Source organism: Apus apus, chromosome 1 (genome assembly GCF_020740795.1).
Source record: "Apus apus isolate bApuApu2 chromosome 1, bApuApu2.pri.cur, whole genome shotgun sequence".
Classification (NCBI taxonomy): domain Eukaryota; kingdom Metazoa; phylum Chordata; class Aves; order Apodiformes; family Apodidae; genus Apus; species Apus apus.
This window is the reverse complement of record NC_067282.1, coordinates 124,532,034-124,549,291: the sequence shown is the minus strand read 5'-3', so window position 1 is coordinate 124,549,291 and position 17,258 is coordinate 124,532,034. Positions and strand designations below refer to the sequence as shown.

Here is a 17,258-nt window from a genome sequence, read left to right as displayed (position 1 = left end):
ACCAACAGGGTGAGGCAGTGGAGTTGCTCTTTGTGTGAGAGAGCAACCAGAATGCATTGAGTTCTATCGGGGGGGAGGAAGAACTTGTTGAAAGCTTGGGGGTAAGAGTAAAGGGACATGCAAATGTGGGCAAAATTGTTGTGGGTGTCTATTAGAGACCATCAAACCAGGAAGAAGATGTTGATGAGGCCTTCTACAGATAGCTGGCAGTAGCCTGTAGATCAAATGCCTTAGGGCTCATGGGTGACTTCAGTCACCCTGATACTTGTTGGAAAGCCCACACAGCTGGGCATATTCAGTCCAGAAGGCACAAATGACATGTAGCTGGGAGGACTGGCTGATTGACCTGAAGGCTGTGCAGCCATTCAGTGAGATTTGGACAGGCTGGAGAGCTGGGCACAGAGGAACCTAATGAGGTTCAACCAGAGTAAGTGTAGAGTCCTGCACCTGGGGAGGAGTAAGAACATGCACCAGTACAGATTAGGGATTGACCTGCTAGAGAGCAGCTCTGTAGAGAAAGACCTCGGAGTCCTGGTGGATAACAAGTTATCCATGGGGGAGCAATGTGCCCTTGTGGCCAAGAAGGCCAGTGGTATCTTGGGGTGCATTAGGAGGAGTGTGTCCAGCAGGTAGACAGAGGTCATCCTCACCCTCTACTCTGCCCTAGTGAGACCTCACTTGGAGCATTGTGCCCAGTTCTGGGCTCCCCAGTTCAAGAGAGAGTCCAACGGAGGGCTATGAGGATGATGAAGGGACTGGAACACCTGCCTTATGAGGAAAGGCTGAGAGACCTGGGGCTGTTTAGTCTAAAGAAGAGAAGACTGAGAGGGGATCTTATTAATGCTTACAAATATCTGCAGGGTGGGTGTCAAGAAGGAGGGGCCAATCTCTTTTCAGTCGTGCCCCGTGATAGGATGAGGGGCAATGAATGCAAACTGGAACACAGGAAGTTCCACCTCAACATGAGGAAAAACTCCTTTACTGTGAGGGTTACAAAGCACTGGAACAAGCTCCCCAGAGAGGCTGAGGAGTCTCCTTCTCTGGAGACTTCCAAGACCTGCCTGGATGCATTTCTGAGTGACCAGTCCTAGATTCTGTGGTGGTTCTGCTCTGGCAGAGGGGTTGGACTCAATGATCTCCAGAGGTCCCTATCAATCCCAACCATTCTATGATTCTATTATTTCCTGACTTACTGAAAAACAAAGCTTTGACTTTTTATCTAACTGCTTTAAAACACTTGAGTGCAAATTATCTTGAATTGGCTGATGTGTCAGTCCAAAAACATGGTTGTTCACAGTTGGAGAGCATTTCCTTATTAAAATGACCTGAAAACTACTTTCCTTCTACTTCCCCCCAAAAAAACAAGCTGAAATATTTATTGATTAATTCACTTTTTATCCTTTTGTAGACAACAGTCTATAGAAGTCAGACTCCCAGTTGTATAATGCCAATGAACTGGCAATTTTCATGGCCAATTTCCTGTAAGCTCATTTGTAATTTCTCTCATAATTCTCTCATATTATTGCCCATAAGAGTTCACAAAATCAGTATATGTTGTCTTTCAGCTTTGTTCCTCAAAATCACATCTGTTGTCTTGTCCACCAAAAAACCAGAAGTCTTAAGTCAATCAGCAGCATGCCAAAGACTGTTGTTTTTACAAGAAGTCACACAGAAAAGACAAAGGGCAATGGGCGCAAGTTACTCCTGGGAAGATTCCGAATTGACTTTTTCACCATGAGAACAGTTAGACATTGGAATAACCTCCTAAGGGAAGCAGTGGACTCCCCTGCATTGGACAGTTTTAAGACTCAGCTTGACAGAGTGCTGGGCCACCTCATTTGAACTATATTATTACCTAGAAAGGTTGGACCAGATGATCCTTAAGGTCCCCTCCAACTATGGTTCTTATACTAATGACTGTTGTTGATACACTTATCTTGTTCATTTTTAAGCATGATTCCCTTATAAATCTAGTCTTATGCAATCATGGTATTTGTTAGCCCTCTCTCCACAACTTCAAAAGCACCAGCCTATTTCAGTAACCCCCCCAAGAGAGGGAGGGGTCTCAGAGATTACCAGTTTGTATGCACTTCATGACAACTGGCTGCTAGCTCCAGGAGACAGTGTGCCTCCAGACCCTTCCTGGCAGAAATAGGTTCTTATCCCAGAGCTCTTCATTTGAGTTTTTAATGTTACCAGATTGGGAACTACTCAAAAGAAGAAAGGCGAGAGCAGAAGTAGGAGTAATGAAGTCAGATCAAGCAGAAAGCATCTGGAAGGAAAGGTCCCTTTGTCCCTCTCTTCTGTTTCTCTCTCCCCCAGGTAAGAGGAACAAGATTCACAGATGCCGTTCTTCGTGTATTCCCTCTATTTTTCCCACATTGCCTATGAAGTGGTTTCTACACAGAGCTATGGGCTCCTTCCTCTTCTACCTGTATGCATGCAAGTAAATGGATATATCCCTAGTGCTGCAACTCCATTTCTTGCTGCATTATCACCTCCTCTCCTAGGCTTCTCCCTCTCTGTATTTCCTTTCACTGACTCACTCACATGTTGAAGGTGAAGCTCCCTTAATATGATGCATGTATGCAGACTGGATGTCTCACTTCTCACACTCCAAGTGCACAGACTACATTTGCCATACTAAATGTCATTCCACACACCTTCAGATCTGTAGGAGAATGAGTAAGGAGAAGAATGAAGGGGAAGTTCACTAATTGCTCCAGCTGCTTACCCCTTCTCCTGTCAATCTCCTGTCCTGCTCCCACTCTGCTGAATCTAAAGTGGCTGGGTTAGAAGTGGGTGGTCTTTGGCTCCACTTCTCCTACTGTGGATGCTATAAGCCATTAGTATAGGAAGGAACACAGAAAGTATGTACACCTCTCTGACAGCACACTGACCATTCTTTGCAGAGGGGAGTCCAGCAAGCCAGCTTTGTCAGATTTGACCCAGAGACTCATAAATGACACACAGAAGATCTGGGGTCCTCTGGCAGAACAGGACTAAAGCAACAGTCCTAACCTGGCTCAGAAAGGCAACTACCCAAGGCTTTAGATCCTAAGCATAGGATCACAGGATAATTCAGGTTGGAAAGCATCTCTTGAGGTCCAACATCCTGCTCAAAGCAGACTCAGCTGTGAGGTTAGACCAGGTTATTCAGGGCTTTATCTAGTCTGGTCTAGAAAACCTCAAGGAACGGACACTGCATAACCTCTCTGGGAAGCCCCTTCAATGCTTGGCGTGCCTCATGGTCAAAAAGTTTTTCCTGCCATCCAGCATGAGCATCTCTTGTTTCTCTTTGCCCAGACTTCAAATGTACTGTTAGCTTTTAATTTCTTGGAATATTTTCCCACGAGTTTTATGTCACTTCACAAAACATGTTTGCTGCAGGCTTCTGTGCAAAGGCATGAGAGAAATCAGAGAAAACAGAGAGCAATCTTGAGCTTAGACTGGCTTGAGCTTTCTGTTCATTTAAACCTACTCAAGGAATTAAGAGAGATCTTGTCACTAGTCAGAGCAGCCAATATTAGATGTCTAAGCTGTGGTCAAAGGAAAACTGTGATTTCTGTTGTCCTCTAGAAGACTGAAATACATTGTATTACTCCAACTTTACACACATGGAGCTGCTCTGTTGTGACCCTCTCAATTACTTTTCTCCTGGAAGAAATAACCAGAAAATTCATATTTAGGAAAGAAAATGTAAAGTTGCACATCACTAAACATGTGCAGGCTATGACATCTAACTGGATCATAGTAAAACATCCCTGCAGGAAATGGAGAAACCATGTGGCTTGTTTAAAACTGGAATGGAAAAAGGCCTGGAGCAAGCTCAGGGCACAATCCTGCAATGGCCCTTGTGTGGTGAATAAACTAAATGTGACTTATTATAAGCTTTCCATCACTAATTAAAGCCCCCAAAATCCTGACTTCAAAATCTGCTATGTGGAAATTACAAGGTAAAACCAAAACAAGTGTACTATCCCTCTTCTATCTTTAGGACCTACCTGGTCTTAGGCAATACAGAGCCTGTATATTGAACTAATTCTGCAAAAATCTAATCAGAATACCACACAGCAAAAAACCCAAAGCTCTACTAAATTTCCAACCACACGCTAGAAGCTAAAAGCACTGATTTCCCAAAATAAGACTGAAGAATCCTCCCAGTAACTCCAGTAAGGCTGGAGTGAAAAAATCTAGGCTGCCACATGAGAATCTCTCTGAACAAACCTCCTTAGTCAGAGGAGCCCAAGTAAAACTCAAGGACCCCACCTTCACCCAGTCCAACCTCTAGGACTCGAAACAGATGAAGTCTCTACTGAAGCAAAACAGTATAAAAGTTTCACATGGAGCAGGCATCAGGCACTATTACTACATTAACATCTGACTCCTAAGAGAGCTTAGGATCACAATTCTGCAATCCCCCTTAACACACACCTCCATAATGTGAGATCAAGGAAGATTCCTCAGTTATCTGTATGAATAGGTCCCTAATGATCACCATGCTCTCACCACCTAGAATGAGAACATATTGCATAAATCAAAAGTCACTATAGTATGGGAAGTACAATACCTGTACCATTAAGATCTATATTTAAGGAGTGCAATTTGCAGACAACGTGAATTTTCAATTCTTATTCTTCCATCATCAGTTTAATGCACGGCTCTTATATTTTCATCTATGCCTACATATCTGTATGACATTTCTAAATATATATGAATCCCTTTATATATACATATATGAGACTAAGACTTGCAATAGCTCAGTTATACAAGACTTTTTAATGCAGATTCCAGGTCACAGATCAGAAATACACTGCCATGCATAGGAACAAATACTTCTGTGATTAAGTGTGACATCTTAACCATATTTTGGAGCCGAGGGTGGATGTTACTAGATATATTTGTTATTTATTTGAACACTGTTGTGGAACAGGGACCAAAAATTAATGCTGCTAGTTCAGACACACATTGATAAAAGGGATAGAGATAATTTCCCAGCTAACAGGATAATAATGCCCTTGGCAATGTGTCTGTGTGAGGGATATGGGAACAGCAGGAGAGGGAGGCAATACATGTTCTGCTATGCTATAGAGACACAGATCCAACTGAGTTTGAAGAATCTTAAGGGAAAAACTGCAGTGATCTTTGCCATCTAGATGTTATAGAAGACAAAAAAGATTTCTTTAGGTCATGAGGACATCTGAGACTGCTGAGACATAAGCTGTATGTGGTTATCAAAAAGTAGAAACTGGAGTCTGTAGTTTAAAGTTTGCTGGGCAGGAATAGATGGTTCCCTGGAAGTGCTCACAAAGGGCTTTCCCACTGAGTCAAGATGTGCCACGGGACCCTCAGATTTATTCTGGGGAGGTGGTTCAAATCCTTTCCCCTCAGGGGCTTCCCCTCCCCACTGTTGTCACAGTGCCCATTTGCTTTCTGGAAAAGCTGGAGAGAGATACACAAACTATCACATGAGCTGTGTTTTTCTCTCAGAGATCTTTTTGGTGGCTCAAGTGACACGTCCCCATGTAACTGATGTCTGAACATGTGGTTTGCACAGGAAGAAATTTTCCTGCGGGGAGGAAAGTGTGCCAGAGGATGATGATGTTTTTACCTGTAGAGACCTGCACTTGGGGATCAAGGGATATTTTGGCATCTGCATGTGTGTAGGAGGGGAGAGCTAGGTTACATAGCCCGAAGGCTTGGGATCCTCTGCTGTAAAATGTGCATGGCCCAGTGCCATTCCTCCCACCGTGTCCCCTCGCAATGGCTCTGCAAGAGGGAAGGGATTCGGCGTTGTTTGCTGTTCTCCACTTAAGTCTACGTAAGGGGAAGGAGGAGAGAAGAAGACGTGCAGAACATGCAACGTTATGTATGCTCGGCTAACAAAAACCCGCTACCGAGCGAAGAAGGCAGCCGGCGGCCGCCCGATCCCGCCGGGGGAGGCACGCCCCGCACCCACCCGCTTCTCCGGAGGCACCGCACTGACCCACATGTGCCGCGACCTTCCGCCACGGGTGACAGGCGGGGACGAGCCCCCGAGCCCCGGGCGTGCCACGCAGCCCCCGCTGCCCGCATCTAGGCCAGCGGCCGGGGCTCCGCGCTGCCCTGCGCCCGCCGCGGGGCTGCGGGGCAGGGGGCGGGGGCGCGCCCCTCGTGGTGCCGGGCGGGCGAGGGGAGGGGGCCGCGGGGGCGACCCGCCACCCGCCGTGCTGGCCGCCGTCGTGCCGGCCCCCGGGCGGGGGCCGCGACTGCCCGAGCATCCTCTGGTGCCGTCCCCGGCAACGCCTTACCCACGGTGCGGGATCCGATGCAGCCCATCACTCCGGCAGGGCTCCGGGGAGAGGCGGCAGCCTCAGCAGCGAGGAGGAGGAGGAGGAGGAGGGAGGGAGGGAGCGGGGGAGATGGAAAGGAGCCGGTCCCTTCAGCGCGAAACGCCGGGGTGGCCCAGCCGGGACCGGCGCGGGGGCATGGTCAGGCAGGAGGGCGAGGTGCCCCCGCGGGGGGCGGCGCCGGCGGGAGGGGAGCCGGCGGGCCGGGCTGTCATCTGCCCCCGCCGCGGCTCCCCGCTTTGTTCCGCTCCCCTTGCGGCTCCCGGGCCGCGTCCCTGCCCCCGCCGCCGAGCCGCCCTGCGCTGGCTCCCCCCTCGGCGGCTCCCCGACGGGGAGGCGGGCTGAGGTTGGGTAAACAGCCCGGCGATTGGCTGCGGGGCTCCGCGGCCCGGCAAGGCAGGGCGGCCCGGCCTGCCCGCGAGAGCGCGGGGCTGCCGTGCTGCTGGCGGGCAGGTGCGGGGCCGGGCGCTAGCGGGGCTCTCCCGCCGCCCGGGAGCGGGGCGGGGCCGGCACAGGTGAGCGGCGGCGCAGGCCGGGAGCGGAGGGGGCGAGCAGGTGGGGAGGGCGGGAAGGGGAGCGTCCCCGGAAGGAGAAGCTGAGGGGCCGTGGGGATGGCGGAGCCGCTCGCCGGTAACTACACTTGCCGGCACGACTCAATTACCGGCAGCCCCCCTAGTGGCTGCGCCGCCGCCTCCCCCGGGAAGCGGCCCCGCGGGAGCTGCCCGGGGCCGGGCGGCTGCGGGGGCAGGGAGGGCGGTGAGTCCCTGTCCGAGCTGCCCCTCCCGGAGCCCTGGGGAGCCGCGGTTCCCTGCGGGGCTCCCGAGACGCGGGGCGCAAACGCGCGGCGCTGCCCGCCCCGCATCGCCTCGCAGAACGGTGACAAAAGCAAGCTGGGCGCTGTGGCAGAGTGTTGAGGCCTCTGCCGTGTCCTCCCCGCTAACGTGGCTGTGAGGAGGAGCCTTTGCAGGTGCAGAAGGTCCTGCTAGGGCTGCTCTTCTCACTTCCTCACTTCCTCACCTGATGGCAGCAGCAACAGGCAGCCTCCTGCTGGCACACATCCCCAGGACCAGGGGCTGTCCCTAGCCTGCTTCTTCCAGCTCCCCTCTCGGAAATGCTCACGATTTCTCCCTGTCCCAATCTGCTTTCTTCACCCCAAAAGCCTCACTGATCTCACCAGCTTCCTTCCACCAGCCTCTAATAACAGCACATTGAATTTCACTCATTCCAAATCAGTTCTCATCCTTGGGCCTGGAAAATTCACTTTCTGTCTGCATTGCTGAGAAGTCAATTGAGACAGCTGAACAGCCCTGATTAACAGTAGTAATGGAGAGTAGGCAAGTTCATTTGTTTTCCTTACAGTCAGCTTGAGGAATGAAAAAAAAGCTTTTAAAAAACCCAAAACAACCAGGACTTCACACAGGCCATATTTTGCCTGAGCCTCTGAGAGCATAAGCAGCAAATCTACTCACACAAAGTCAGTTTACAAACTAAAATTTACATAGGAAGAACGTGGGCAGAAAAAAAAGACATAGCAATGTCTGAATATATACAGCAATCACATCTTTTTTCTTTCGTGGTGTTCAAGATTTACTGAGTATGCTGAACATGAGACTGCTGAAGTGTAACAGATCATAGTCTCCTCCTGTCAGGATGCCAGAGGTCAACAAGAGTCTGCTCTGGTGCTATAATGCTTATCTATGGATGCAGCACATTAAATCTCTACTGAGTCTGAAGTTTTTCCACAGCTAGAATTCTTTCTCTATTTTACTCTTCTTTCCCCCTCCTCCATGTATTTCCAAACCTGTCAGTTTTCATCTGCTCTTTTTGAATGACTAACTAAAGATGTTTTTTCCTCGTGTATCTTGCACTCTTGAAACCTAAATTGCAAACATCTGGCAAAACAGATCTGGTGGAACTTTACGTTAACCAGAGGTGTTTCAGCATCTTGGAAAAGCTGATCCATAATGACTCCAAGGCCTAAATGCAAGGAAAGGGGAAACAAAAGCACACTGAAATGCAAAGAGCCTGTCTTAGAGAAATGTTTCATAATTAGTAACTGCCCAGCCAACCGTTGCCATCCGCAGTCTCGTGCAGACAGGTTGACAAGGGCAGGTGTCCTCAGGAGTTTCACCCCAAACTCCACCAAACACCATTTGCATTTCATCATAGCCTGCGAAGATGTATGACCGACCCAGCTGTGGGCAATTTCTCTTCTCTTTTCACAAAGATTCTGGTTTCATTATCATCCCTTTCTTCCCCTCACCTACCCACCATCTAAAGCTGTTCCTCTGTGAACCCCTTTTCTGTACTCTGAGGGATCTCTACTCTGGTTTCCATTTCAGTGAAGATTTCAGGTAAGTCACATTGACTCTTCTTAACTTATTCCCTCCACGTGATGCTTTGGCTTGTCTATCACTGTGTCTCAAAGTCATTCCAGGTTCTAGCAAGTGCTCATTTGGCTTTCCTTTCATAAAGCTGCAATATCACCTACATCAGCCTGTTCTGACTTCTGCCTCAGGATGTGATTCCATAGGCAGGTGAGCAAGTCCTAGCACTTAGCCTGCCTGAAGAGCAGCTTTCCTATTCCTGATGAGTTTGTCATCTGCTGCTTTAGTGAGCGGTTGTTTACACAGGAATCTAGGAAGTGCCTCTGCTGCTGCAAGGCAGGTGTCAGGCATGCACAGCAGAGTAAGTGAACTGGAAAGGAGGAGTATTGTACCCAAGTGCCCATTTGTTCACTGCACAGGATGACTGGCCTGTCTCGTGGCTGTCTCATGTGTCCTGATGCCACAAGTGCTCTTTTCTTTTAGTCTGGAATCAGTATCACTTAGCTGCTGAGAGCACTACCTCTCTTGGCACCTGCACCCATGCTTTGTCTGCCATTTTTAACATAATTGATTTAATCAAAGGATTGACTTTTCACCATCTTTTGGTTCTTACTCATATGTTTATAGGGACTTTGTATTCTTAAATCTACATGTTTAAATTTCAGTGTCATTAGAAGTTTGGAAGACTTTGTCAGACTATCAGCTGTAAGTTTTGATGTAGCTGCTTGGCTCTTCCATACACTAGTTTCCATGCAACAGGGAGCTCATAGTCAGTGAAGAGTTGCTAGTTTTTAATAAGCTAATACCTTTAACTTTTGGTTAAAATAAAACATCATATGGTAGCATGAGAAAACTGCATCTATTTTACATTCTGAATAAATGTATGATTTCGTGAGAAAATAATTTCATTATAATTGCCATGGAGAAGGGAAGTGAGGAGACAAGCCACTTCCAGCCTCCTGAATTATTTGTGTGATAGGTGAAATTCTGTGGTTGTAGAGCTGTAGACTTCCCTCTCCACAGACCCCATTGTGAGAGGCATGCTGGGCCAGAGAGAAGGAAGAGCATAGCTCTTCAAGCTGTCATGGGCTGTAGGTCACTGCCATTAGGAACTTCTATGTGCAGATCAGAGCTTCAGGGCTGCCCGAAAGAGGTCAAGGATGCTGCTGGTGGGAGGCCAACATAATGCTCCTCTGACCTTTTTCCTCACCTAGTCCTGCACCTTTGCCATGAATGCAACAGAGAAATGGACTGAGATGCCATAATCAACTTATTAAGCATGTGCACCTAGGTGAGTACTACTGAGATTTGGGGGTTGAGTGCCAAGGTGAATTTGGAACAGAGAAGGATCTGTGCCTCCAGCAATCTCTTCCTCCCCAACCCCTGCACATAGGCAGAGTGGTCACTTTAGTTCTGAGCAGGGATGGGTAGGGGAGGAAAACAAACTTCTAACAAAGCCCGGTAGAGAGGCTGGTAATAGCACAGGGCAAAGCACTTTCAGAACTAGCTGTGATTTTTTTAATAGTTTGTTCCAAATACACACTGAGGCACCTCCATTGTAGCCCTGAAGACAGGCTTGTGCTCTACATTAATGTTGGCTTTTTAAGAGGCATCTGTTCAGCATTGTTTATCTTTTCTATAACCATTGATTAATAAACCTATTCTTCCAGATGTTCCCTATAGCTCTGTATATCTCACAGCTACTGAAACAGCTTCTTCCTAGGAAACACTGCTTCTAAAACACAGAGCTATTGCCACTGCCATACCTGCTTAGTAAATGTATTCTTTTCATCAGGGATGCAGATTACATCACAGTAGGTAATGTGTCCCTGCTGTCTCCCATAGCTGCCATCTAAACCATGTAATATGAAAAAAAAACACAATAGAAATCTTGCCACCTAATGTCCCACTGTCAGGTAAACATTGCCAACCCCCAAATAATTTAAAATGCCTTCCTTCTGTCTAGAACTGGTTGCCAGTGTTGAATTCCTGTCTCAAGAGGTCTCTCTGGCAACCAGTTCTATCCTCTCATGAAAAGTTTCTTAAGAATGATCATTCACCACTTTCTCTGATCCTTTTTAAAATTGTTATTTAAAGTCCTGTGGCCTGACCAACTACTATCACAGAATGATATGAAGAAACTTCCTACATGTTTCTTGCAAGATGCATCTTCAGCTGTGGAAAATAAGAGCGCTGTGAAGTCCATGAGTAGATGTTAAAAGAAATAGTGTCTGTATCAGATCTATAGAGACAGGAGTCGTCCTCCAGGGACTGTTCCTCCAATAAGCTTCCTTGCTGGCCTCCTGCCACTGGCAGTATGGATTCCCCCACAAATGCTGCTTCTGGCAGAGTTCTCTCCAATTGCTTCACAGAAGTAATGGAGTAGGTGCCACAAGAGTTAATTCTACATCGAGCTGTATTAGCTGCTGATAGGGTTTTCATGTGGACTGAAAAGGAAATAAGATAACAAAATGACTCATGCTGTTCTTGTTTCTTATTCAGTGCTCCTTGGGTGCAGGGGACAAACAGAAAGGTTTTTTATGAGGCTCAGAGAATGAAAAAAAGCAGAGCCAGTATAGTTCCAATCCTCAAAGTGGTGTAACTTACCTGACATAGGTGGAAGTCTGGGTCCTTTCCAACTGGGCAAATATTTGAGGCTCTGTGAATCAACTGAAGATTAGAAGGGACAAGAGATGGAGGTATAGCTATAGAATATTTTTGCATTACAGATTGTGGTATAAGCTCATGCTTACCTACATTCGTATCTGAGGAAATGCTCTTGTTTGGCTGGCACCCAGAGGTCATAAAAAAACCAACTTCACAAGAGCATATTAGTTCAGGGCTGAGACAGAACTAATCAATCTACCCCCTCAATAGTGTATATATAAAAAAATCTTCCTAGGTACTTTGTCCCATATTGCTGATTAGAGGTAATGGTGAGCACTGAAAGATTATTTTTCCACTTACCCTGCATGGTGAGGTCTCAAACTGGCCTGTGCTGCCAAAGCAGAGACACACGCTTTGGATATCCTGGCATCCTCTCTTGGAAACTGAACACTGATGGAGTGTCCCAAATGGAGGACAGTCTTACTCAGAGTTATGAAATACTTTGATGTTAGCCAGATACCTTAAAAACGTGCTCATTTCAACACAAGTTGAACTTTAAGAAAGTATTTATGTGACCTGGCTTTGGCTGGGATAGAACTGATTTTCTTCTTAGTAGCTATAATAGCACTATGTTTTGCTTTAGTGTGAGAAGAATGTTCATAATAATGGTTTCAATTGTTGCCAAGAAATGAAGGGCCCCATGTTTTGCTAGTGTGCAGGAACACAAGAAGTTGGGGTGGGAACATAACCAGAACAACAGATCCAAACTGGCCAAGGGAATATTACATACCAAGCAACATCATGCTCAGTGTCTAGATGAGAGTTGGCCAGGAAATCACTCTCTTGCTCTTACAGGCTTGTGGTTTCAGACACTGTCCTCTGGGGTTGCTAGCTGGGAATAACCTGGGCCTTGCCGTGGTTGGTGGGTGGTGAGCAATTGCATTCTTCATTGCATTTGTATATTCTATTATTACTATTACTTAATTGACTGTTATTATTATTTAATTTTATTTCAATTATTAAATTGTTTTCATCTCAAATTACCAGTCTCCTTACCCTTACCCCTCCAGTTCTCTTTCCCCACCCTCTGGGGTGGGGGAGGGTGAGTGAGCAACCGTGTGGTATTTAATGGCCTGTTGGTTTAAACGAGAACATCAGGAAACAAATTTTAAGAATTTCTGCAGCGGAGAGGTATGTCATCCCAACACATAAAAAGCAGAGCAGGCAAGCAGGGGGCTAGCTGTAATCCAAGAACAGACAGTACTCCCATACCTGCTTTGCTGCAAGGTTCTGGTTCTGTGACCTCGCTTATTTTGCAGTATTCTCTTAAAATGCAATCACCTCTCTTTAAAACACATAGGTATGGCATCTTGGTAGACACATAAATGTTCAGTGCTCAGTGTTTATCCTTCTTTTCTCACCTTACCTTGACATTTGCCTTCCATTCGTTTTTCTTGAGGATTTGTAGCTTCATGTTTTTTCAGAACAACATTGCTGTTTTGCCAGTTTTTAGCAAGCACAGGAGTCTCTCAGCATCCACAACCTCCCTGGGCAGCTTGTTCCAGTGCTCTGTTTCCCTCAAAGAAGTATTTTCTTATATTTGTGTTAAATCTCCTGTTTACCAATTTGTGACCATTGCCCCTTTTTTGTCAGTGGACACCACTGAGAAGAGTCTGACCTCATCCTCCTGACACCTGCCCTTTAGATATTTATAAGCATTGATGAGATCCCCCCTCAGCCTCCTTTTCTGTCAGCTAAACAGACCCAGCTCTCTCAGCCTTTCCTTATGGGTAGAAGCTCCTGTCCATTCTGTTTGAACTGGCCCTCTCTGGAACTGCAGCTCAGTATCAAAGAATTTGCAAGTCTAGCCTTCATCTACCACTAATTTCATCCACTCAGCAACACCATTCTTTCATACATCTGTTCTGCATCTCTTGTATGTCCTTGTCTCTGGAGCAGCTGAATGCCTGCTACACTGAGTGAGACTGGAGACAGACTGAGCTGTGCTCTGAAATTCTGGTTTCTTCTACCACAGCCCGGGGCTTTTCCAGTGGCACATGAAATGGAAAGATGAGTTCCTCACTGTAGGAAGTGCCAAGAGGGGAGGTCTGAGGAGGGTTTAAAAAGGGTACATGGTATGCACTAGGAAAACAAAGACCACCACCAACATAAATGTGAGGTCTATATTAGGGTGCAGGAAGCTTTGATGCAGTCTGAGTCTTATTTTACCTTTTAAAAAACATTTACTTCATTCTCTATCGAATGTCTGGTTTCCAAGCACTGAAACATACAGCAGCTACTTCTCCTAAATGTCAGTTGAATCTCTGCTAGAGATGTTGCTCAAACTGCATATTTAAAAATAATCTGCAAGCAGTTAATGTGCTTTTTTAATTCTTGGTGTTATGTAAAGAGGCACAATATTTTTAGCCTTAAAAAATACCAGTTGTCATCTCCTCACCCTCTCCCTCTGACGTACTGGAGATGGAGTACTAGAAGCTTGCAGAAACTGTAGATATTAACTCTTTTAAAAATAAGGGTTGTTTGTTGTTTTTTTCCTGCATTATGGTTTTGGAGTTATAAAAATCCTAATAAAAACTTTTTTTTTTTTTTTTAAATAGCCAAAAGCTTAAAATCAAGTCTGAATTCTTCATACTTAAAAATCTAGTGATTCTGTCCTCGCTAACAAATTCTTATATATGGAATATAATAGTATAATGTATCCAGAAGCAAAATATGAACTTAAATGGTTCTCTCATGCACTAACAGAATGGCCCTCATATTTAAAACAATCTCCAGAAAGTACCCTCTGCCATGTAACAGAGCACACAGCTGCTGTGAGTAGGCTCTGGCAAATCAACATTGACTCAACTATTTTTGGAATCAAGTCAGGCTCCTGCTGTTTCTGGAGGATCTGAATACATCTACCTGCTCTACTGTGCTGCTCTCCATAAGGAATATGGTGTGATCTGGAACGATTTCCTCTGTGCTTATTTGGAGGTGACCTTTCCATTCCTATCTGTGTTTCCAAGTCTTTTGAGGTCAAATGTTTTCGCCTGCTGACCATCTCTTTATAAGCACCTTTGGGCTTTGCTTCTTTCTGTGTTCTCTAATGAAATATGAGGAAGAGGATCTCAGAAGAGGCTGCATCCCTACCTTTTCTTACTATCTTTCAAACAGGAGAGGTGCCTGAGGACTGGAGGAAGGCCAGTGCCACTCCAGTCTTCAAAAAGGGCAAGAAGGAAGACCCAGGGAACTACAGGTTGGTTAGTCTTGCCTCTAGGTGTTGTAACAAAACATTCTGGATGTCATCTCAAAACATGTGCAAACAAATAAAAGTCATAGGGAGAGGTCAGCATGGATTCACCAAGGCAAAATCATGTTTGACCAATGTGATAGCTTTCTATGACACTGTAACTGGTTGGCTGGATGAGGGGAGAGCAGCAGATGTCATCTACCTTGACTTCAGCAGGGCTTTTGATCCTGTCTCCCATAACATCCTCATTAGGACACTGAGGGAGTGTGGGCTAGATGAGTGGACAGTGAGGTGGATTGAGAGCTCAGACAGAGCTGAGAGAGTTGTGATCAATGGAGCAGGGTCGAGTTGGAGGCCTGTAACCAGTGGTGTCCCCCAGGGGTCAGTTCTTGGTCCAGTCTTGTTCAACATACCCATCAATGACCTGGACAAGGGGACAGAGTGTATCCTCAGCAAGTTTGCTGATGATACCAAACTGGGAGGGGTGGCTGGCACTCCAGAGGGCTGTGCTGCAATCCATTGTGACCTGGGCAGGATGGAGAGCTGGGCAGATAGGAACCTCATGGGGTTCAACAAGGGCAAGTGTAGGGTCCTGCACCTGGGGAGGAGCAACCCCATGTACCAGTATAGGTTAGGGCCTGACCTGCTGGAAAGCAGTTCTGAGGAGAAGGATCTGGGAGTCCTGGTAGATAGTAAATTATCCATGAGCCAGCAATGTGCCCTTGCTGCCAAGAGGGACAATGGAATCCTGGGGTGCATGAGGAAGAGTGTGGCCAGTAGGTCGAGAGAGGTCATTTTCCCCCTCTACTCTGCCCTGGTGAGGCCAGCTCTGGAATACTGCATCCAGTTCTGGGCTCCCCAGTTCAAGAGAAACGGGGAACTACTGGAGAGAGTCCAGAGGGGGCTGACAGATGACTGAGGGATTGGTGCATCTCCTGTATGAGGGAAGGCTGAGAGAGCTGGGACTCTTTAGCCTGGAGATGAGAAGGCTGAGGGGAGACCCCTTCTCTGGAGATATTCAAAACCCACCTGGCTGCAGCCCTGAGTAATGTGCTTTAGGGGATCCTGCTTTATCAGGGGAGTTGGACTGGATGATCTATAGATCTTCCAGCTCTGACAATTCTGTGATTCTGTGAAACCTTGACATCCTGATTGTACCTTCAGGTGCTTCTGGCCCAGAGGCATCACCTACCAGAAACAGGCAAGGAAAGGAGAGCGTGGTTGGAAGGGACCTTTAAAGATCACCCAGGCCAACACCACCCAGCCATAGGCAGGAACATCTTTCACTAGATCAGGTTGCTCAATGCCCTGTCCAGCCTGATTGGCAGTGGCTTGCCCTTACCCATCCTCTTCAGCCAACCCTGTTCTGTTCCTGACAGAAAAGCAATTTTAAATGGAATAAAAGCACATATATATTCAATATATAGGGGTTTTTTTACAGTATAATATTATGATCAGCCATCACAATGTTTCAAGTGTCCCACTTCTCACACTCTCACATGTAGTAAGGCCCTGAAACATAAGGTGCAGTTAATGCAAGATAATGTCTTCTGGGTTTGGGGGGATCTTCGCTTGTCTCTGCTCTCACCAAAGGCTGTTCTTAATCTGCAGTAGATAAAAGAACATTTGTCGTACTTTCATATTTGCTACTTGTCTTCAGTTTACTGTCAGCTGGAAATTGAAACAATTGTAAATGAGAAGAGTTCTGGTCTCCTGGTCCCTCAACTCAGATAAACAATTGCTACGTTTAGGAGAGTGGAATTCTTCTGGCACAGGGCACCAATTACGTAACTTGAAATGTCATTCCTTGCTTGGAGGTGCACGGATTCAGAGAACGACAATAGTTGAGTCAAGTGCAAACACAGCTGGAGACTAGGACTCTGGTACAGCCTGGTAAGAGAGCAAAGTGCAGAGGATGCAGCTTACTGTAGGCTACTTATCAGTGTAAGATGAAGGACAAAATTATTACTGCTGATGGGACCCAGCCATTCTTTTCATGACATTGAACAGTACGTACCAAAGTGTCAGGAAGAAAGCTGTTTGTGTGAGAGGCCCAGGAAAAGCAACACTGACCTAGAGAAATAGCTTTTTAAGTGCCCATTTATTTCTATTGGCAGCAGCAAGTCTAACACTGTCCCTGAAACCATCAGTCAGTCTGTAGAAAATGGTTTGATAGGACTTTCTCATAACCTTACTTGTGCTGTTTTCTTTAGCAGCCTGTTTAGATTCTGCTGGCATAGTTTCCAGGCATGTTTCTCTACCTGCTGCTCCCAAATTTTAGCCAGCACTGTCACATCACTTGGAACTCAAGAATTTCAAGGAAGAAGTGTATTTCCATGTGAAGCCTGAATACAGATTATTTTAATGTAGTTTTCAACTGGCCAAAAGAATACCTAAAGTTGTTTGCATGTAAACAGAAGTGTTCTGGATAAAGGTAAAGATTTCAAGTAACTTCTTTCCATGAGCCATGGGAGCAAAGGGTCAGGAGGTTTGCCAAGCACCTAGGAAACACGGTCATCATATTGACCTTCATCTCTGTCCCTCCAGTACTTAGCAGCTGTGCCAGAGGCTTCTCTGGGAAGGCACCACAGAATTTCTTCTACGTGACATAGGAGGAGGCTCAGTATGAGACCAAAACTGTTGAGAAGTTGCTGTTGCCTCTCAGCATTGTCATAGGGAGGATGTGGGGGAAGAACCTTTTTCCAAGGACACAACACCCTCCTCTGACACATACACACACTG

At 46.4% G+C, this 17,258-nt stretch overlaps 1 protein-coding gene across 2 annotated transcripts in view; it reads right to left on the bottom strand.

Moving 5' to 3' along the window:
- Positions 1–6,432, bottom strand: part of FAM131B (family with sequence similarity 131 member B) — a 46,636-nt gene extending 40,204 nt beyond the window's left edge. For both annotated transcript variants that reach the window (XR_007891892.1, XM_051643591.1), the window contains exon 1: positions 6,291–6,432. Coding sequence is in view for 1 of the 2 variants with exons in the window: in XM_051643591.1 (XP_051499551.1) it covers positions 6,291–6,318 (28 nt within the window). In the remaining variant the exon portion in view is untranslated. The remainder of the gene's footprint in view (positions 1–6,290) is intronic.
- Positions 6,433–17,258: the final 10,826 nt, after the last annotated feature.